The sequence below is a fragment of the Symphalangus syndactylus genome, chromosome 16 (genome assembly GCF_028878055.3).
Source record: "Symphalangus syndactylus isolate Jambi chromosome 16, NHGRI_mSymSyn1-v2.1_pri, whole genome shotgun sequence".
NCBI lineage: Eukaryota > Metazoa > Chordata > Mammalia > Primates > Hylobatidae > Symphalangus > Symphalangus syndactylus.
The window spans coordinates 88227191-88247429 of NC_072438.2; the positions used below are offsets into that span (position 1 = coordinate 88227191).

Consider the following 20239-nt stretch of genomic DNA (forward strand, 5'->3'; position numbering starts at 1 on the left):
CTCCTGCCTCAGCCTCCCGAGTAGGTGGGACTACAGGCTCCTGCCACTTCGCCCAGCCTATTTTTTTGTATTTTTAGTAGAGACGGGGTTTCACCGTGTTAGCCAGGATGGTCAAGATCTCCCTACCTCGTGATCTGCCCGTCTTGGCCTCCCAAAGTGCTGGGATTACAGGCGTGAGCCACCGTGCCTGGCCTTTTTTTTTTTTCCTAGTAGAGATGGGGTTTCACTATGTTGGCCAGGCTGGTCGCGAACTCTGACCCTATGATCCACCCACTTCGGCCTCCAAACATGCTGGGATTACAGGCGTGAGCCACTGCGCCCGGCCTGGCTGTGGCAATCTTTTCTTAAAGTAAGACAACAAGAAGTTTGCCACCACTCCCCTTGGTACAAAAGACTTTCCGGCAGCATGTGACACTGATAGCATTATACCCAGAGTAGAACTTCTTTGGAAATTGGAATCAATCCTTTCAAACCCTGCTGTTGCATTGTCAACTAAGTTTATGTAATATTCTAAATTCTTTGCCAATATTTCAACAGTGTTCATAGCCTTTTCACCAGGAGCAGATTCCATCTCAAGAGACCACTTTCTTTGCTCGCCCCTAAGCAGCAGCTCCACATCTGTTCAAGTTTGATGAGGAGACTGCAGCTCTTCAGCCACAGTTTCAGGCTCCACTTCTGATCCGATTTTTCTTGCTGTTTCTGCCACCTCTGAGTTATTTCCTTCACTGAAGTCTTAAAATCTTCAAAGTCATCCATGAGGGTTGAAATCAACTTCTTCCAAACTACTGTTAATTAATGTTAACATTCTGACCTCCTCCCATGATTCATGAGTGTTCTTCATGACATGTGGAATGGTGAATCCTCTCCAGAAGGTTTTCAATTTACTTTGCGCAGATCCACTGGAGACATCACTGCCTATGGTAGCTACGGCATTACAAAATGTATTTATGTATTTCTTTTTCTTTCTTTTTTTTTTTTGAGACAGAGTCTCACTCTATTGCCCAGGCTGGAGTGCAGTGGCATGATCTAGGCTCAATGCAACCTCTGCCTCCTGGGTTCAAGCAATTCTCCTGTCTCAGCCTCCCAAGTAGCTGGGACCACAGGCACACGCCACCACGCCCAGCTAGTTTTTGTATTTTTAGTAGAGCCTGGGTTTCACCATACTTGTCAGGCTGGTCTCAAACTCCTGACCTCAGGTGATCCACCCGCCTTGGCCTCCCAAAGTGCTGGGATGACAAGCGTCAGCCACCATGCCAGCCCAAAATGTATTTCTTTTTTTTTTTTTGAGACGGAGTCTCACTCTGCCACCCAGGCTGGAGTGCAGTGGCGCGATCTTGGCTCACTGCAAGCTCCGCCTCCCGGGTTCACGCCATTCTCCTGCCTCAGCCTCTCCGACCAAAATGTATTTCTTAAATAAGACTTGAAGGTCCAAATTACTCCTTGATCCGTGGGCTGTAGCATGGATGTTGTCTTAGCAGGCAAGAAAACAACACGAATCCCCTGGCGCATCTCCATCAGAGCTCTTGGGTAACCAGGTGCATTGTCAAAGAACAGTAATATTTTTAAAGAATTTTTGTTTTCTGAGCAGTACGTGTCGACAGTGGGCTTAAAATATTCAGTAAACCTTGCTGTAAATACATGGTGTACAGATGTGCTGTCAGCCAGGCTTTGTTGTTCCATTTCTAGAGCACAGGCAGAGTAGATGCTTCGACCACAGCAGGCATTCCAGGGAGATGAAGAGTTGTAAAAACCACCATCAAATTCAGTAAAATAATACTCAGTGCAGCAAAATCGGCTTCATGTTTCTTAACTGAATTCACCTTTTGGTATATAAGGTGTGATGATAATTAGCATGGTTCTTAAGGACCCCAGGACTTTCAGAAGCGTAAATGTGCATTGGATTCAACTTAAAGCCACCAGCTGCATTGGCCCCTAACCCTTTTATGTTACAGGATTAGCTTTCCTTAAGCCTCATGAATCAACCTCTGCTAGTTTGCAACTTTTCTTCTGCAGTTTCCTCATCTCTCTCAGCCTTTATAGAACTGGAGAGAGATGGGGCCTTGTTCTGGGTTGGGCTTTGGCTTAAGGCAAGGTTGTGGCTGGTCTGATCTTCTATCCAGACCACTCAAACTTTCTCTGCCTCAGCAAAGGCTGTTTCACCTTCTTACTATTTGTGTGTTTAGTGGGGTAGCACTTTTATTTCCTTTGCATTCACAATTTAGCTAACTGTTTGGTGCAAGAGGTGCTTAGTTTTCGGCCTACATCCACTTTTGACATGCCTTCCTCACTAAGCTTCTGGCTTTTGATTTAAAGTGAGAGACATGTGACTCTTCCACTTGAACATTTAGGGGCCACTGTAGGGTTATTAACTGGTCTAATTTCGATATTGTTGTGTCTCAGGCAGGCCTGAGGAGAGGGAGACACATGGCAGAATGGACAGTTGGTGGGGCAGTCAGAACACACCTTTATTATGTATGGCATCTTGTATGTGTGCAGTTCATTGTTCCTCAAAACAATCATAATGGTAACATCAAACATCACTAACTACATATCACCATAACAAATACAATAACAAAATGCGTGAAATATTTGAGAATCACCAAAATGTGACACAAATACAGAGTGTGAGCATACGTTGTTGGACAAATGGCACCGAGAGACTTGCTTGACATAGGGCTGCCACAAAACTCGTGTAAAAAAGGCAATGTCTTCAAAGCACATTTAAAGTAAAGCACAAAAAAACCCAAGGTGTGCCTGTGTCTGCACCGACATCTCTGCACACTCCCTACTGGTCCCGCTCCTCTGAAGGGCCCTAACTAACATGGGGCCTAAGAATGTATTTCAATGAAACAAAGATAGGGGACATTTTCCCATTAGGTTTCTTAAAAAACAAACAAACAAAAAACCCCAACACTTTCTTGAGTTATGACTAACACAAAAAGCTGTCAAATGGGATTCCTGAACAATGTGCTATAACAGACTATTTCTAAATGCAGATTATTCAAAGACCCTGTGAGACTGAGTGTGTGAGATGGAAGGCCACCCATCTTCCCATGTGCTCAGAGCTGAGCCTGTTCTAACATACCAGCGCAGCTCTCCCTTCCACATGCTTACCCCGTCTGAGGTCGTGTGCCTCATGGGTGCTGTGCCCCCTCCCTCTGCTGCCTGCCAGGCCGCCGTTACTGTCAAGCACTCACTTGAGAGTCCCGTCCGGGTTCTCCATGATGACTGCACTGGTGTGGCCCAGGACAAAGCCCGGAATCCAGCCCTCGGCTGCGGGGCACTGGTCAGTGGCGGCTCGGAACACCAGAAACATGTTCTGCTGGTTGCTGGCCAGAATTTGAACGACCTCTCCTTGGTAGACGTTGATCTCATCCTCCTTCACTGCCGTGTAATCGTGTGTCACCAACATGGTGGAGATGTTGCTACTGCTGCTGCTTTCACTCTGCAGAGGGGCAGATGAAGACAGAGAAAGGCAGGGAGGAACTGAAACGAGACCTGATCACATGAAATACCTTGTCAGTGTGCCCCATGGCACCATGACCCCGTGCAGGGCTCACCAGGCAAGCACCGAGAAACTTTCAACATCTCCTTTACCCTCTGGCTAACTGTGTGCATCTATTTCAATAACTGAAAATGCAATTTCTCTAGAAAGCAATTTAGGGACGCTCTTAAAAAATTCACTGCAATAATGACTCGTTGGTTTTGGAAGCTCGTTCCACTGTGGTCTTCCTTGCACCCTCATGGGAACATCTTAGTCCTCATGCTGACGCCATGTTAGGTTACTCCTAAGCAAACACAGCCACATCACTGTGAATCTCATTATCAGTTAAAAAAAGGTATTAAAATTAACTGATGCAAAATTAATCTTCGTTTCACGGACAGATTAGATAACAGAGAAGTCCCTAAATCTTCCAGATAGGATGTTATTGGGAATGCATACTCTAGAATCATGCTAAGTTGCTGACATGCCTAATCATTTCTACTTCTTCTCTTCAAAAAGAAGAACACGGAACCCCTGAACGTAAATCGATCACTATTCTGCTTGTATGGAGAGTGAACTCTGTCTCCAGCAATATGAACTTGCTGGGTGTCCCTCTTATGAACTTGCATGACTCAAGTGTCCCCAAGGCTCTGCTGCCATGGGAACACATCACAAAGCATCCCAGTGCTGCTCGCCACAGGTGCTGTGACTCAAGCTTTGGGAACGGACTCTGGTGTGGGATGCATACCCCCACCCTTATGCGGCTGCCCCCATGGGACCTGATCTCTTCAGTCACAGGGCTGACATGAAGCAGGAACTCAATATATGGTGAGTGACCCAGTCAGTGAGGCAGGATTGCAACAGCAAGACAGAGAAGATTTCTTAAGGCCCTACCCAGGCCACACACAGAGTGGTGTTAGCTGCTGAGAAGAAACACAAACGGCAGTGTTTGTCCCAGACTCTCATCTAGCGCGTGGCCTATGGTTCTGGGTGGAGAAGAAATGCAGATCCCCTGCGAACTCCTGAAGCTGCATCTTGCCCAAGTCCCCTCTATCGAGTTAGGATGTGAGAAACGGCATCCGGTGCCTCGTTCCCGTGAACTTGTGATCAAAGGCTTCCACTGAGGGTACTGTCGGGATGTTCATGGGTTCCCAAGGCTCCAAAGGTGCTAGCTTCTGCTGGGCTCTCCGACGCCCTGGGCAGATCCTGGGTCAGTGCAGATGCAATTAGTCAGACAACCCTGCTCTACCGCCTCTCAGCCCTGGTCTACTGAGCCAGTATCAGTACATGCTGGAGCAGGTGGCGGACTGCTATAGCTGGCCAAGAGGACCAGAGGGAAGAGAGACCTCTGGCCCTCTTCCATGAGGTCAAGCCTGAGAAAGCCAACAAGCCAGCCACTGGGAATTCCAGGTGCCAGGGCTATGAATCTAGACCTGTGATGCATACTTAAAAAAAACACGGCGGTGCTGCCCAGCTCCTGTTCCTTGTCTCTGCCATGGAGGAGTCTGCTTCCTGTTCTTGTCCCTGTGGGTGCCCACTGTTTGCCTGTGGCTCCTCAGCAAAAAAGCATGCTGTACAGGGCAGGCTTTGGCTTGTGCATACTCATTTATGCATTATACTTTTAGCATGGACTTTAGTATTCTGACTTATATGGCAACGTCCAGAGTTTTGAGATTACAAAGCTAAATTTCCAAGAATATGTAAACAAAAAACAACTTCTGCAGCACAGCTGCTTTTGGTAATATACCAGGCTACAATCTCATAATTAGAGTATTTTGCTACTATAATCGTAACTATTAGTATTTTCTGGGCATCTCCTATGTACTAGGCATTTCAAGTCTATTCTGCTGAATTCTCACCACCACCCCACCAGTGGGCGTAGTTATCAGTCTCTCAGAGTGGAAAGTCAGTGAGCTGGCACTGGCCACCTGGCCTGTGCAAGAAAGGCAGGGCTGGAGTGACTCCAATGTGCATGCACTTTTATTGCTGCTCAATAAAGCAGGCCAAAAGGCCAGACCACAGAGCCGCAGGAAGGACTGGTGCAGTCATGGTTTGGGTTGATCCACATCCATGTCACTCCTGCTCTCAGCAGAGCTTTGCAGAAGCTGCTCATCTAAAGGGGGAAGAGGGAGCTGGGCTGTGGGCTGGGCACAGCTGCTTGACTGTGACCACAGACAGCTTGACAGAAGTGATCAAGGAGGAAGGAGGCCTTTGCAGATCTCCAGGAGGACAGAAGTGCAAATACATAGGGGCTGGGCAGGGCTGCAGCCCCTTTTAACTGATATACTTCAGAGTCCTGGAGGATTTTTTTTTTTTTTTTTTTGAGACGGAGTCTCCCTCTGTCATTCAGGCTGGAGTGCAATGGCGTGATCTCGGCTCACTGCAGCCACTGCCTCCTGGGTTCAAGCAATTCTCCTGCCTCAGCCTCCCAAGTAGCCGGGACTACAGGTGCGTGCCACCATGCTCAGCTAATTCTTTTTATTTTTAGTAGAGACGGGGTTTCACCATGCTGTCCTCAAACTCCTGACCTTGTGATCCACCAGTCTAGGCCTCCCAAAGTGCTGGGATTACAGGTGTGAGCCACCGCGCCCAGCCTGGAGGGCATTTTTAAAGCCCCGCTTTGGAGCTCTGGAGTCTTCCTAGGCCTCTAGGGCATTTCTGTAAGGCATCTTGACTTGTCTGAAATCCTGTTCAGCAAGTTCCCTTTCCAGGTTCCCTGCCACATGAGAACAAGTAGGACGAGGAAGACAGAAAGCAAAGGCAACTTTCCCAACCTAAAGCTCGCGGGAACACGTGCCACTTGCAGATTGCGCCTTGGCCTCAGAGACAGCATTCGGGATGCAGCCAGGGTGTGGCCATTTTTCATGTCTTCTCATGAATGTCCAGAGAAGACTGGCATTGGCTCCTGTCTTGGAGCAGCTGAAGTGTTAATTTTGAAACACAGACTCTGACATGTCCTCTCATGCTGAATGGGAATGTGTCCAGGCTATGATGAGCTCTAAATGCGAACTGGCAGATTCAGTGAGGGTCACAGCTATAAGGCCACATCTGGAAATTGAGTATCCAACTAAGTGCTGATGGGTATAGCCCGTCACTGGGTTGACTGCATCTCCCTGCCACCCCACACCGGACTCAAATCTATGCTCACCCGCCTACCTAGCATACCTGCCTACCTGGCATGTCCAACCTAACTGAAAGGCCACCTTGCCCTGCAGGACACAGTACGGTGGCCATGACAGCGGATGCCTACCTGGCCACTTCAATTGTAAATAAATGTATCAAGACCCATTTATTAATTTCTTCCCCAATTAAAGTTTAACAAAATACATAACAAAAAGTAGTAGGAAAGGGTAAGACCAAGTCAAACCAATTAAGGCATTAATAAGTCCAGAGGAAAGAGACATGCAAAAGCTAGATTTTTTTTAATATAAAGAGAGACACAGACCCTTTTAGAGAAATGTATTTAAAAATTTATAAAGGGTTCAAACATACACTCATTAGAACAGTTCTATTCACTCACGCATGCCTTCAGGAAAGTGTTACGGGCCAGGCCATCTGCCCTGTAGGAAACAGGCGGGTAGGACAGTGAGGAAGCAGGAAATAGAGGGAAAACCCACCACAGCAACCCTTGTGCTTGAGACGGCAGCATGAGTGACGGGCCAAACGAGGCCAGAGCCCAGCAGGCCGCAGGGACCGGCCCCAGCCTGCACTGCAGAGCCGCCTCACCAGGTGCCCAGAGCAGTCTCTGTCTTCCAGAGCAACACGGTGACGTAAAGCGTTCCCAGTGGACAAGATTCTTTCCCCCCATTTTGTCATCTTAGTTTGCTTTGAGTTGCTGTTGGAAGTTTTCTTGAGGGAATGGTCTTCCCCAGATGAGTCAAAAATGCCGCAAAGATAATTTAAGGCATAAAAGAGCAAAACCAAGCGATGAGCAAAAAGCTTAAAGTGTACAGGTTTCAATTTAAACAGGAGGTAGAGAGCAGGGAAAAGGACCCCTCCAAAAAATAGGTGCGTGAGGAAGGCAGAGGTTAAAAAAGAAAGTTCCAAGAAGATACTCTGCTGGTTGGAAATGGAAGAAACCAAAAGACGCTGCGTTGAGAAGGTTAATGATCGGCTTGCTCTTATTAGAAGACACGAACAAAGCAAGGAGTAGTTAGTAGCGCCGTGGGCCGGCCCGCAGGAGGGTTAGCCCGGTCCCAGGTAGAGGCCGCAGCGGGCGGCGGAGAGCGCCGGGCAGCTAAGTTAGTGAGAACAGCCGCGGCGGCGTTTAGAGCTGGCGGGACAGAGGCAGGGGGGCGGGAGGGCGCGGGCCCCCCGTCGCGCTTACCCCGTTGCTCTGGGTGGACTGCACGGACTGCTCGCTGGCCGAGGAGCACGTGCTCATGCGGTCAGTATCCTTGCCAGGGGCCGCGTGGCGGGGTGTCTGCCGCTGGAGGGAGTCGCTGTCCCCCGGGAAGGTGAAGGAGCCCGGTCGGCTGGCGGGGGAGGCGGGGATGGAGCTCCAGAAGGAGCCCCCCTTCTGCAGGGGGCTGCTGGGGGGAAAGGGCTCCTTGCCGAGAGGAGAAGGGACCGCGCTGGAGAGCGGCGAGTTCAGCGGCGACGCGGCCCCGGGCCGGGGCTTCCCAAGCGGCAGGGTGCCCAGGCTCGCGCGCGCGTCCTTGGCGGAGGCGTCTGGGCTCGGCCCCGAGGCGTTCGCGGCGCATTTCCTGGGGCTCTCCAGCACCTTCATCTTGGGGATCGGCTCCGCTTCTCGCTCGGACCCCTCGGCGTCCGTGCCGGGGGGCCGCCTGCTGGGCGCGCTGGGGCCGGCCTCGGGGGCCGCGCCGAGGGGAGGCAGGGAGGGCCCGGGGGTGGACGTACCTGACATCTTGTCTGCCTCTGCCTGGCTCGAGGCTGCAGAGGAGACCAGCACGGGGGGGTGGTGTCGGACAGGCTGGGGGATCCGGGAGGGCCGGCTCCTGCTCGTGCTGGGGGCGCCGCCGCAGCTGCTGGGGCCGCCACTGTGGCCGCTGCCGCCACTGGGGGCCCCGCCGCCGCCGCTGCCCCCACCCCCGCCGCTGCCCCCGCTGCCGCCGCCGCCCCCGCTGTGGTTCCTCTGGTACTCGATTGGCGATGTCAAGGCTGTAAGACAAGACAGCGGGAGAGACTGGGTTAGGGCGCCAAGGAGCACGCTGCGGGGTGAGGGAGGAACAGGGCCCACCCTGGGATGGATCATGGGGCAGCCACCAGTGCAGGGGCGCACAGCAACCCCACCCATCAGGAGAGCTAGAAGAGGCCCCTGCTTGCCAAGGGACTGGGATGCCGGCTGAGTGCAGCGGGTGGAAGGGGCCGCATTCCTCAGCACATCCCGGACAAAGGGCCAGTGTGGACAGGAAGCCCAAGGCAACAGATTTGACTAGCACCCCTCCAGCTACCAACTGGCTTCCGCAAAGGTCTTTCCTAAACCAGAGTCCTGGGGTGAAAAAGAAACCCTGGGGCTGCCGTGAAAGCGGTTTCATAGACCACCTCTGCTCTGCAGGCTGAACACAGCCCCGAGGGAAGCTAAGGGGATCCTAGAGGCCCCTGGGGTGGGAAGCTGTCCGATCTCTTGACTTGGGTGCCTGAGTTTTCTTACATCTTCATTGTAGAAAAACAGAAATCAGGCCAAAATAACATATATAGAAACATGAACAAACTCTTGAAGTGTTAAAGCCTTTGAAAAATACAAGCAGATGCAGTCCCCCAGCCCCAGCCCCAGGCATGTGTGAGCAAGCGTCGTGGAGCCAGAGGCAGTCTACAAACTCTGTGCTGACCACAGCCTCTTCCAGGAGTAAGGGGGTGCAAGAAGCAGGTGAAAGGGTCTCAAGCTCCCACCCCATTAGCGATCTCCTTTAATCCTCTGGGATAGGTATTACTAGTTACTCAACTGAGTGGGTGTCAAGTAAACTCTGACATCATAGACCATGCGTGCAATCTGGGGGCAGTTCATTCTATTTTAAAGACAATGATGAAAATCTAGAGCATTCTCAATTCCAAGCTATGGATTGGAACTCAATGCACCACATAAGAACACCACATTAAACCTCTTCGCGCCTGAGGAACTGTGCCTCCCTATCCTCAAGCGCCCACCCCTAGCTGCAGATGTAAATGATTATCAGCTTGCAAGCAGGATAGAAACTTGGAGTTAACACCCAGGCAGCACATAACACTTCGCTAAAAATGCCATGAGGCTTGAGATTTTTCACTGAGTGCCTATGTTCCTGGCTCTTGAACGTCATGCAAGGTGTAGAGGTGGCTTTCTTGTGACAGAGAACATTACAACATCCTATTGAGCTTGGGCAGGCATAGATGCAGAACATGAATATGAACATGAAGCAAAGGACCCAGAAGACACAGATGACATGGGCACATAGCTTCGGACTGAATTCTCAAAGTTCTTTGCTGATCACCAAATTAAAAGCTAGTGTTGAAGCCAACAGTTGCAAAGAGATCAAATACATTAAGAGGCAATGGAAGGGTAGTGTGGCCACGCCCGCTGTGTTTTGCAGCATCTCTGCAATCCCTCAAGTCACGGAAGCAGGGAAGGACTGAACCGTCTCTTTTTTTTTGAGACAGAGCTTCACTCTTGTTGCCCAGGCTGTAGTGCAATGGCGCGGTCTCAGCTCACCGCAATCTCCGCCTCCCAGGTTCAAGTGATTCTCCTGCCTCAGCCTCCTGAGTAGCTGGGATCACAGGCATGCGCCACCAAGCCTGGCTAATTTTTTTGTATTTTTAGTAGAGACAGGGTTTCTCCATGTTGGTCAGGCTGGTCTCAAACTCCTGACCTCAGGTGATCTGCCTACCTTGGCCTCTCAAAGTGCTGGGATTATAGGCTTGAGCCCCCATCCTCAGCCCCCGTCTCTTATTTTTTTAATGGGGAAAGGAGGTGTGTGCAAGGCCCTCGTGAATGTCTCTGGCTGATGCCATCTCGTGTTCGCAAACTCCTCTTCCTAGGACTGGGCCCTCATACATGTTATGTGTGGGACAGTGCAGCTGTGAGGGGCACAGACCAAGAGCCAGATGGCCACTCTGCGTCCTGACTCTGCCCTCAACAACTTGTGGGACTCGAGGCAAATTACTAAGCCGTTCAGTGCCCCAGCTTTCTCATCTGTAAAGCGGGGATAATAATAGTACTGGCCACACAGGGTGGTTGTGAAGATGAAATAAAGCAATATCTAGGCAGTGCCTGAAAAGCAGTGAGTGCTAAGTTCTGTCATTACTATGGATATGAATGGGAGAGGGAAGATAAATACAAGTGAGTACATGAGGAAAGCAAGCACACATCTAGTAACAGAACACACATTACCATTTAAAAAATTGCGCTGATTTTCTAAAATTTGGTTGATTTCATGGATCCAAGTTTGCCGGACACTTGGACTAGATGAATGCAAAATGAAGGTCTCTACCACGTCACCCGTCCTTGATGTCAGAGCAAATTTACAGGGATCATTTTCCACATTTTCTTCCAGGCAAAGGCAACTCACCTTAAAAAAAAAAAAAAAAAAAAAAAAAGCATTATTCATAATAGCTAACAGGTGGAAAGGAACCAAGCCACGTGTCCACTGACTGATGAATGGACAAATAAAATGTGGGCTATGTGGACAGTTTTTCAGCCTTAATGAGGAAAGAAATTCCGACACACAATACGACATGTATGAACCTTGAAGACGTTATGCTAAGTGAAATATGCCAGTCCCAAAATACAACTATTGTTATGATTCCACTTACAGGAAGTCCTTAGTCAAATGTGGGGATAGGAAGTAGAGTGGAGGTTGCCAGGGGCTTGGGGATGGGGAAGTGGGGAGTTAGTGTTTAACGGGTACAGGGCTTTAGCTCTGCAAGATGAAGAGTTGTGAAGACAGATGATGGTGATGGCTGCACAACATGAATGTTCTTAATGCCAAGGAGCTACGTAATTAAAGATGGAACATTTATGTTATGTGTATTTTACCACAATAAAAAATTAAAGCACATTGATCCCCACTGGCCAAGTGCGAAGTGAAGTTCATCCTACCTCAATCCTGAAACAAGCACTTTTCAGTTGAACTGCCATTTTTACTGCCTCAGAAAACATCTGAAGCTTTTTTAATGCCTCTTAACTCAGGTACATGGGGATTACAAGGCTGTTAAACTAATAGTTGGAATTAACAGCCTGAACAATTAACTAGAAATATGGGTCTGGGATTACCTGTTTCCCAAACCCCTCTATGATGCCTCAGTATTTATCCTTACTTACTTTCTAGGGAGTAAATGACACCATTAAACAAATCTCAAATATCAATAAAACCTATGTTATAAAAGTGTATGTGATATCATGATTAAAATGTGTCAAATAATTTTATAAAAACAATATGTAAAAAATATATACGAAATTCCTACAGTGCTGGAGTGATTTTCTGCCAAAAGACTTGTGAGAAGAATGGGTAGGCAGTTCTCAGGGGATGGGTGCAGTGCAGGGGATGGATGGGTGCAGTGCAGGGGATGGATGGGTGCAGTGCAGGGGATGGGTGTAGTTCAGATGATGGCTGCAGTCCAAGGGATCGGTGCAGCTCAGCGTATGGGTGCACAGTTCAGGGCATGGGTGCACAGTTCAGATAATGGCTGCCGTCCATGGGACGGGTGCAGTTCAGGGGATGGGCGGAGGCCTGGGTGTAGTGGTGAGCCCAGAGGGTCTGTGCCTGACATGGCCTCAGGGTGAGGGGCCTCAAAAGGTGGAGTCTGGAGGGGCAGGGAGGTGGTGGGAGGTGCGAGGGCCCGCAGCGCAGCCTCATGCAGAGGCAGCCTCCTTCCCCACTGTCTGGCTCCAGAGCCCTCCTAGGTGCTGGTGGGCAGAGGCCCCCAACCTGGCATCTGTGCCCATGGACAGACCCACCCCGACTTTAGGCAAATGGAGGCTGCTGGGGACAGCCAACAAAAGCCTGAGCCAAGGGTCGGATGGGGGAGGATGCAATGTTCTGCCTATGTGCTGTGACGCCCGCAGGTGTGCAGAGTCTGAGAGTTCCCTGTCCCTGATGGCGTAGGGCAGGAGGCCCTACCAAAGGGAAGTATATCTCCCTTCTGACCTCAGGGTCTGCACAGCTGCAGAGCCAGGAGGACCCTGGCAGGGGCATGTATCTCCCAGGAGTCATCTGCTGGGACCTCAGGCCTGCCCTCTGCTCTTCTCTACTTCACCTTTGGTTTGTCCCTTTTATAGACTTGAGGGCCATTTGCAATTATTTTCTTTGTCCCTCTGTCTTCCTTTCCTATTAGAGGATAAGCTACGTCAGGGCAGGGAGGGCATCTAGCTGGGCCACTCCTGGAGCCCTCACAACCTGTTGCTGAGTGCTCAGTACCTCCTTGGTGAGTGGAGGAAGAGAAGAAGACACCGAGTTAGCTTTTTCTCTGATCATAGAGCCATCCCCCAAATCTGTGCTATCAAATTTAAACCAGTTTTCCATGGTCCTAGAGAAGGGGGTGCATAAACACTACCCATGACCAGTTCTCATAAGGTAAGAATGAATGGCTGTGGTCACATAGAGGTGTGTACAAGACATCAGCCACTCAAGAACACAGACAGTAAAAAGAGAAATGGGGTGAATTCAAAGACTCTGAAATATACTAGAAAATTCTCAAATACTTAAACCAAGCAGCAGGGTATGTCATCATTAAAAGGAAACAGTGTATCAGTGTGACGGGTACATGCGCTGGCACAGAGAAATCACAGACACACATTACCTTGATACTGTTCTTAAACAGGAATCCCGGCATGGAGAAGCCCTTCTTTTTATCAAGTGGCTCGCTGAATATGACGATCTGCTCAAAGAGGAAGATGCGCCTCTCTCTGCAGCGAGGCAGAAGTCCTGCATCTTGGTCTGTGACCAAGAATGTGTCCTGCAAGAGCAGTTTACCCTGGGCAACGATTTTCCCCTAAAACAAGAAATAAAGGGGGAAAAGGAAGGGGAGAAGAAAACATTGCATTCTAAGTTATCTGAAGCTCTGTTTTCTTTAGATTTCCTCCTATAGAATAATGTATTTTTCTTTTATTAATTTATGGAGCGTATTTTTTCTTCTTTTACTGTTCTTGGCTCTAAACAGAATAATTATCTAAATAAAATTCTTGCCAACATTTGTACAGACCTCTGGCGCCTCAATTACAGTCACAGATTAAAAGTGGAATTTTAAATGTCTGGTTTATACTAGAATGGTGGTTCTCAAAGTGTGGCCCCTGGGCCGCCAGCAGGAACTCATCAGGCATGCACAGGAGTTTTCGGAAGCCCTCCAGCGGCCTCTGTGTGTGCGCCAGAGAGAACCATAGCACTAGAACTTTCAATGCTAAATTCTCTAGCAAAACAGTAGGCAAGAAAATAAAAACTTCTCCTGCCTCCTTAACTCAGTAGTCACATTTTAAAAAGAAGATTCTGGACCTGAATTCATCTTGAGAATATGTAATAGGTAATATGTAATATGAATAGTCTAGCAACTCATGCAAACATATCTTAAACTAATGAGGAAGTATCAAGTCCCAGAGATGAGAGAATGGGGATCTCCGAGGTCCTACTACACAGCTACCATGGTCTTCAGTGCTGAGGAAAGGAAACTCAGCTCTTAGAGTACGGGGCCCAAGAGACAAAGCCCGGTCCTGCTTGTTTCTGCCATGAGACGCTGGGCTTTGAGCACAGGCAAGTCCCAAAAAAGCAAATCAAATGCACCAAAAAAAAAAAGCAAATAAAGTATCAATCAGATTGAAGTAAAGTGAGAGAAGCCAGAAAACCAAGTGAAAAGGATCAGCTTTCTCCATGTGGAGAGAAATAATCCAAGACAAGAGAAAGAGATGCAGGCAGAGGAGCTCTCTTAAAGAACAAGAGCCGCATTACGTCGAATCCTTGCAGCCGCCCCACGTTCATCATGTCGTTGCACCGCCTGGGTACTATGCACATGACTTCCACAGCTCTCTGTGGGAGGGGAGAGAGAAGAGGAAAAGCTCAAGTTCCTCTAGGGAAAATCTGACGTCCTCTGACCTGAAGAAGTTCTGTTCTTCTTCCCCACCCTCTAGTGTGCAGGGTTCATGGAGATGCACTGGAAAGACTCTGTCACCCACTGCTCTGACCTCCTCCCAGGGCCAGACCACTGTTAGGAGACACTCGGGGATTAGGAAAAGAGGCTGGTGGGGATTTGGGTGGGCACAGCTGCTGATGCACGTACCTCTAATTCTGATGTATCCAGGCTGGCCTTTTTGGAATACTTGAGGAAGTCCTGCAAGGGAAATGGAGAGGACATGATAATGGTGACAAAGACAATAGCAGCTGACCTTTTATTTATTTTTTTTTAAGAGACAGGGTCTCACTATGTTGCTCAAGCTGGTCTTGAACTCCTGGCCTCAAGTGATCCTCTTGCTTTGGCCTCCCGAGTATCTGGGACTACAGGAATGAGACATTGCACACAAGCTAACCTTTTTGGCCACTCACACTGGCCAGACACTGGGGTTCAGCACTTTAGTTCTGAAATAATTTTTTTTTTTTTTTAATAGACAAGCTCTCACTATGTTGTCCAGGCTGGAGTATAGTGGCTATTCAAAGGAGCAATCATAGCTCACTGCAGCCTCCAACTCCTGGCCTCAAGCTATCCTCCTGCCCCAGCCTCCCAAGTAGCTGGGGCTACAGGTATGTACCACCACACCTGTCTGGTGCTTTAGTTCTACTTTATCATATTATTCTCTCAGTAACACAACAAAAAGGCATTCCTATGTGGATTTCAAGCTGCAGTACACAGAGTCACACCAGATCTATCCGATTGTTCCTGTTTAATCCAAGACAAGCTCTTTGTCCCTCTCTATATCCAGATCCTAGGTGTTGTACATGAAGGAATCTCAATACACTTGAAGTCACTTTTATCACAGAAAAACATGTGACTCTGCCTTCAGTTATGCTTAAGAATTTAACTCAATCAAGGGCTAGTGTTAAGCCAACAGAGAGGAATACAAAGGGATTCCAAATTTACTTTTATCCAAGGTTCCAAGAAGATTAGAAAATAATTAAAGTTGATAGAGCAGAAGAAAAATCATTAGCATTCCAAGGTCTGTGGTGGGGGAAAAAAAAATTGACTTTTACTGATATTTTCATTCTGAACTTGATGTAAATAAAAAATTGAGAAAATTGTTTGAAGTATTTTCTTAAATTTTTAAGGATTAACTTATCAGAAATAATATACTTGTTACACAGATGATTCCCCTGTCCTACCAAATCCTTCTTTCCCCCACTGAGTCTTATTTTCTCAGCAAACTCACTTCTGACACCAGAGTCTGTCCCGCCACCTCCTCACCTTCAGTAACAGCTGATACTTCATGATTCTCTGCACTGGTTTGATCAACAGATCTGTGAGCTGCAACCTGTGGCCAAGACGCTGTTTTAAGTCCTGCAGTTTTAAGAGACAGAAAAGATCGTATGAGCTGTTCATTAAAGGGCAATTTTTTAGTCTTTGTAATTGTCAGAAAGACTACAACATTGGCAGTAAAAGCAACAAGGAAAAAAAGCACTAGACTAACTAGAGCTTTGCTAGTTCACAGAATTTCCAAGTTTTACACTTTCACCTGAGTTGTTTTTCAAAGCAGTCTTTTATGCTTGTTCAAAGGCATTTTTTCAATTGCATTCTTTTATTCATATAAATATATATATACTATTTTTAGGCTACAAGTTTAGATCATAAATTATTCTGAATTTGTAATGAGACTTAAGTGTAACACTTATAAAAACCCTTATTTTTAACAATGACTGCAGTCTTCTGAATGCCAGGGGTATGACCACAGACTAAATTCATACTCATTTCTCTGATTTACAGGAAAGAAATAAAGGTTCAGAAGTCTTATCACTGAGGCTAATTTTCTTTGGAAATTAGTCTCCTGGGAAACCGATGACACTTTAATTTTTGGAAATCAGTTGGAACGAAAGATTCAGAAATACTTTCTGTTTGTATCTTAGGTCTTACCTCAAAAAAGGTATCAATGTATTCTGAGACAATGTGCTCAGACTTTGGTTTATTTTGACAATAAACTATGTACATGTGCAACCTTCTCTCCTAGGAATAAAAAAGGCAAACAGTTGGGTTATAACAATGGGAAGTTCGATTAGAATACAAGAGTACACGCACATTTCAGCACATTCATAAAAGGAATCGTCGTAAAACCCAGCTGCATAGCAAAGGCTCTCGGGAGTAAATTCCAGATTCAGGATGTAGATCAGCATTCTACGGTGTGGCTCCAAAACCAGTCCTTCCCCATCACTCCCCATATACACCAAACCCTTCACTTTACAGTACCAAATACCAAAGGTAGCAAAAGAACTTTTTTCTTTTTTTTTTTTTAAAGAGACAGGGTCTCACTCTGTTGCCCAGGCAGGAGGGCAGTGGTGTGATCATGGCTCACTGAAGCCTTAAACTCCCGGGCTCAAGCGATCTTCCCATCTCAGCCTCTGAGAAGCTAGGATTACAGATGTGTGTCACCATGCCCGGCTAATTTAAAAATTTTTTTTTTTTTGGTAGGGATAGAGTCTTGCTTTTTCGCCCAGCCTGGTCTCAAAACTAGCCTCAAGCAACCCTCCTGCCTTGGCTGCCTAAAATGTTGGGATTACAGGCATGAGCCACTGCACCTGGCCAAAGCACCCTTCTTAATATTAAACAAAGAATTACTGCCATCACTCCAAACCCTGCCAATAGCCCTAGTAAGCCTGGTTGGTTTTAGTAGAGAAGAAAAAGCTCTTTAATCTCAAATCCTAAAGGCAGAGGAAAAAAAATGTAGACAATGAGCCTTCCCATAAATCAGTGATCCTCAAAGTATAGTGTGCAGATCCTCAGGGCCCCCTGAGGCCTTTCAGTGGCTCCATTCGGTCAGAACTATTTTCTAAATACCACTAAGATGTCAGCTGTCCTTTTCATTGTGCTGACATCTGTGCTGAAGTGCAAAACCAATGGCGGGTGAAATTGCTGGCACCTTGGCAAAAACTCTTCACTGCCACAAATATATAGAAAAAACAACAACAACAACAACAACAACAAAACTAGTTTTACTTAAGAATGTCCTGGATGAGTAAACATTATCCTTTGTATTAAAACTCAACCAGGGAGTATATACCTTTTTAGCATTCTTGTGACAAGATGATGTCCACATAACACTTTGCACTTGTTAAATGTCTCAAGAAAAAGCACTTATGTAACTGAGTTGTGAGTGGAACTAACCACTTTTTTTTATGGACCACCATTTTTACTTGGAAGAATGATTGACACAAACTATAATTATTTATTCTTGGGTATCTGCTAGACATTTTCTTGAACATGAACAAAATAAGCCTGTCATTTCAAGGCAAACAACTGGCAGTGTTTGTTAGTGAAAATTACAGCTTTCAAGCAAAAAATTAAAGTTTTGGAAAATATATATCTGCCACTCTGAACTTCACAACACTTACAGACTTCAAAGAGATGGGTGGTCAAGTTCAAAAACTGGATTTTTGGATACTGTGTAATGAAACGTGTCAACTTCTGGAAGATCTGCCTAAGTCTGTGACTTGGTATCTTCCAGTGGACTGATGCCTGATGTCACAGGACCACGCATGGCTGCAGGAGCCTCGAAGCCCAATAGTTCAATGTATTTAATGTCACAGCAAGGGAGAAGTTCATGGGTAGGTTTTCAGATTCCATATTGCAACTAACCTTTAAGAAATGACCAGTTGTCAAGTTTTGGTATAGTGTCTAAGAAAACTACATAATTACCTGAAAAGGCTATTAAAATACTCATCCTTTTCTAACTGTATGTGTGTGAGGATGGATTTGTTTGGATACTTTAACCAAACAACACAGCAATGAGTTGGATGCACAAGCAGATATAAAAATCCAGCTGTCTTTTATTCAGCGAGACATTAAAGAGACTGGCAAAAATGCAAAAACTCCTGTCACTAACTTCTAAAAATATATCGTGATTTTTCCAAAAAACAAAAAACTTTAACGTTAATACACTTATTTTCGATATACACACTATTTGGCTGTTATGTTAAACCCACTGCAGGTATAGTTACATCTCCACTCAACAATACCTGCCTGTTCACAGATACCCCAGATCCTTCTGTTCAGGCCTGGCTCTGCTCTTCTCTAACCAACTTGTACTGTTACTAGCCAAACAGCCAGCTTCAGCCAGGTGACTGGGAAAGCAGATAACTCATGTTGAAGAAGGGATTTTAAATCCAACTCATTAACACCATGCAGTTTGATTTTATCTTAAACATACGCACGCATGTAATGTATAAGTGAGTTCTCCTTTAATCTGACAAACCAATGACTAAGGATGCCACCATCAGAACAGGATAGAAGCAATGCTATTGTACTTACGTGTTTAACAAAAAGGGATCCTAGTTTTTCTGGATCTTCAAGGCACTTCTCTAACTCTCCTAAAAAAAAGCTGAAAAGAAAGGAGAAAATATTAGAACTATTTCCAGTGTTGCCTTCTAATTTCAGATTTAGGTTTACATTTTTTCTTTTTTTTTTTTTTTTGAGAGAGTGTCACTCTGTCACCTAGGCTGGAGTGCAGTGGTGTGATCTTGGTCCACTGCAACCTCCGCCTCCTGGGTTTAAGCGATTCTCCTGCCTCAGCCTCCCAAGTGGCTGGGTTACAGGAGTGCACCACTGTGCCTGGCTAATTTTTTGGCATTTTTAGTAGAGACGGGGTTTCACCACGTGGGCCAGGCTGGTCTCGAACTCCTGATCTCAAGTGATCCACCTGCCTCGGCCTCCCAACGTGCTGGGATTACAGGCGTGAGCCACCGTGCCTGGCCAGGTTTACATTTTCAATAGTCTGTTCTGACATGAGCAACTGTGAAGTGTGAAGTATATATTTAACAAATATATGGAAACTTAACCAGTACAAGGAAAACCTTTTGTTAAGCTACAAAGCATAAAGGAATACAAAGTCACAGAAGATGAGGCATGACTGTGCATCCCTTGGCTGGGGTAACCTTCCTGGTCTTTGGACAATAAACATTCTCATCTCTGTTCAAGGGCACAAGTGCTAATATCCTAGGCTGAATAATTAGTGAAAAACAGATGTTTCAAAGTACTTGGACATTTTTTATTTCTGAATACTTGGTCTTTATACCTGCGAATTTCATATTCATTCTAAGATAATTTTTAGAGACTCAAATTGGACAGCAGATATACAAAACTAAATATGTTACCTGTGCCAGCTTTATGAAGTTTTCTCAAATGTTATCAAAATCAACTTCTAGGTTATAAATATCAGCTCCCTTTAAGATTAAAATTAGGTATCATCACAGTGACAAAATAGCTGTAGGACAACAATGTTCACTGTTTTCTGGGCTGTAGTTGTCTTTTAAGATATATGTCCACCTTAGTTATCACTTAAGTATATTTTTATTTATGTTAATATTTGGTATTACATTAACCTGCAAACCACCATGCCAATCAATGTTTTACTAAGGGATTTACTATCCCCGCTGCGGCGGACAGCATCTCTGGATGCAGTGTCTCTGTCTGGACATCCCAGAAACACTGTGTCATTTTCAGCTTCCCTTCACAGCCTTAAAAACTAGCCTTGGAAGTAGGAGACTAAATCATAATACAAAATATCCCTTTTTGAATTGGTTTCACTGTAGATGTTCAGTAAGTCTACAGCACAGAGCTATAAACTGGAGTGCTGTTTCTAAAGTTTACCAATAATTTATCTGTAAATCCAAATAATTAGACATCACAGGGGATATGAAA

At 46.4% G+C, this 20239-nt stretch overlaps 1 protein-coding gene across 2 annotated transcripts in view; it reads right to left on the bottom strand.

The window, feature by feature from the left end:
• Nucleotides 1-20239, bottom strand: part of TRIO (trio Rho guanine nucleotide exchange factor) — a 365439-nt gene that overhangs the window by 14316 nt on the left and 330884 nt on the right. For both annotated transcript variants that reach the window (XM_055245954.2, XM_063619580.1), the window contains exons 41-49: nt 18851-18920; nt 16463-16552; nt 15800-15892; nt 14684-14734; nt 14356-14433; nt 13217-13408; nt 10809-10986; nt 7812-8605; nt 3198-3445 (exon numbers count right to left, since the gene is read on the bottom strand). In XM_055245954.2, the coding sequence (XP_055101929.1) occupies nt 3198-3445; nt 7812-8605; nt 10809-10986; nt 13217-13408; nt 14356-14433; nt 14684-14734; nt 15800-15892; nt 16463-16552; nt 18851-18920 (1794 nt within the window). The remainder of the gene's footprint in view (nt 1-3197; nt 3446-7811; nt 8606-10808; nt 10987-13216; nt 13409-14355; nt 14434-14683; nt 14735-15799; nt 15893-16462; nt 16553-18850; nt 18921-20239) is intronic.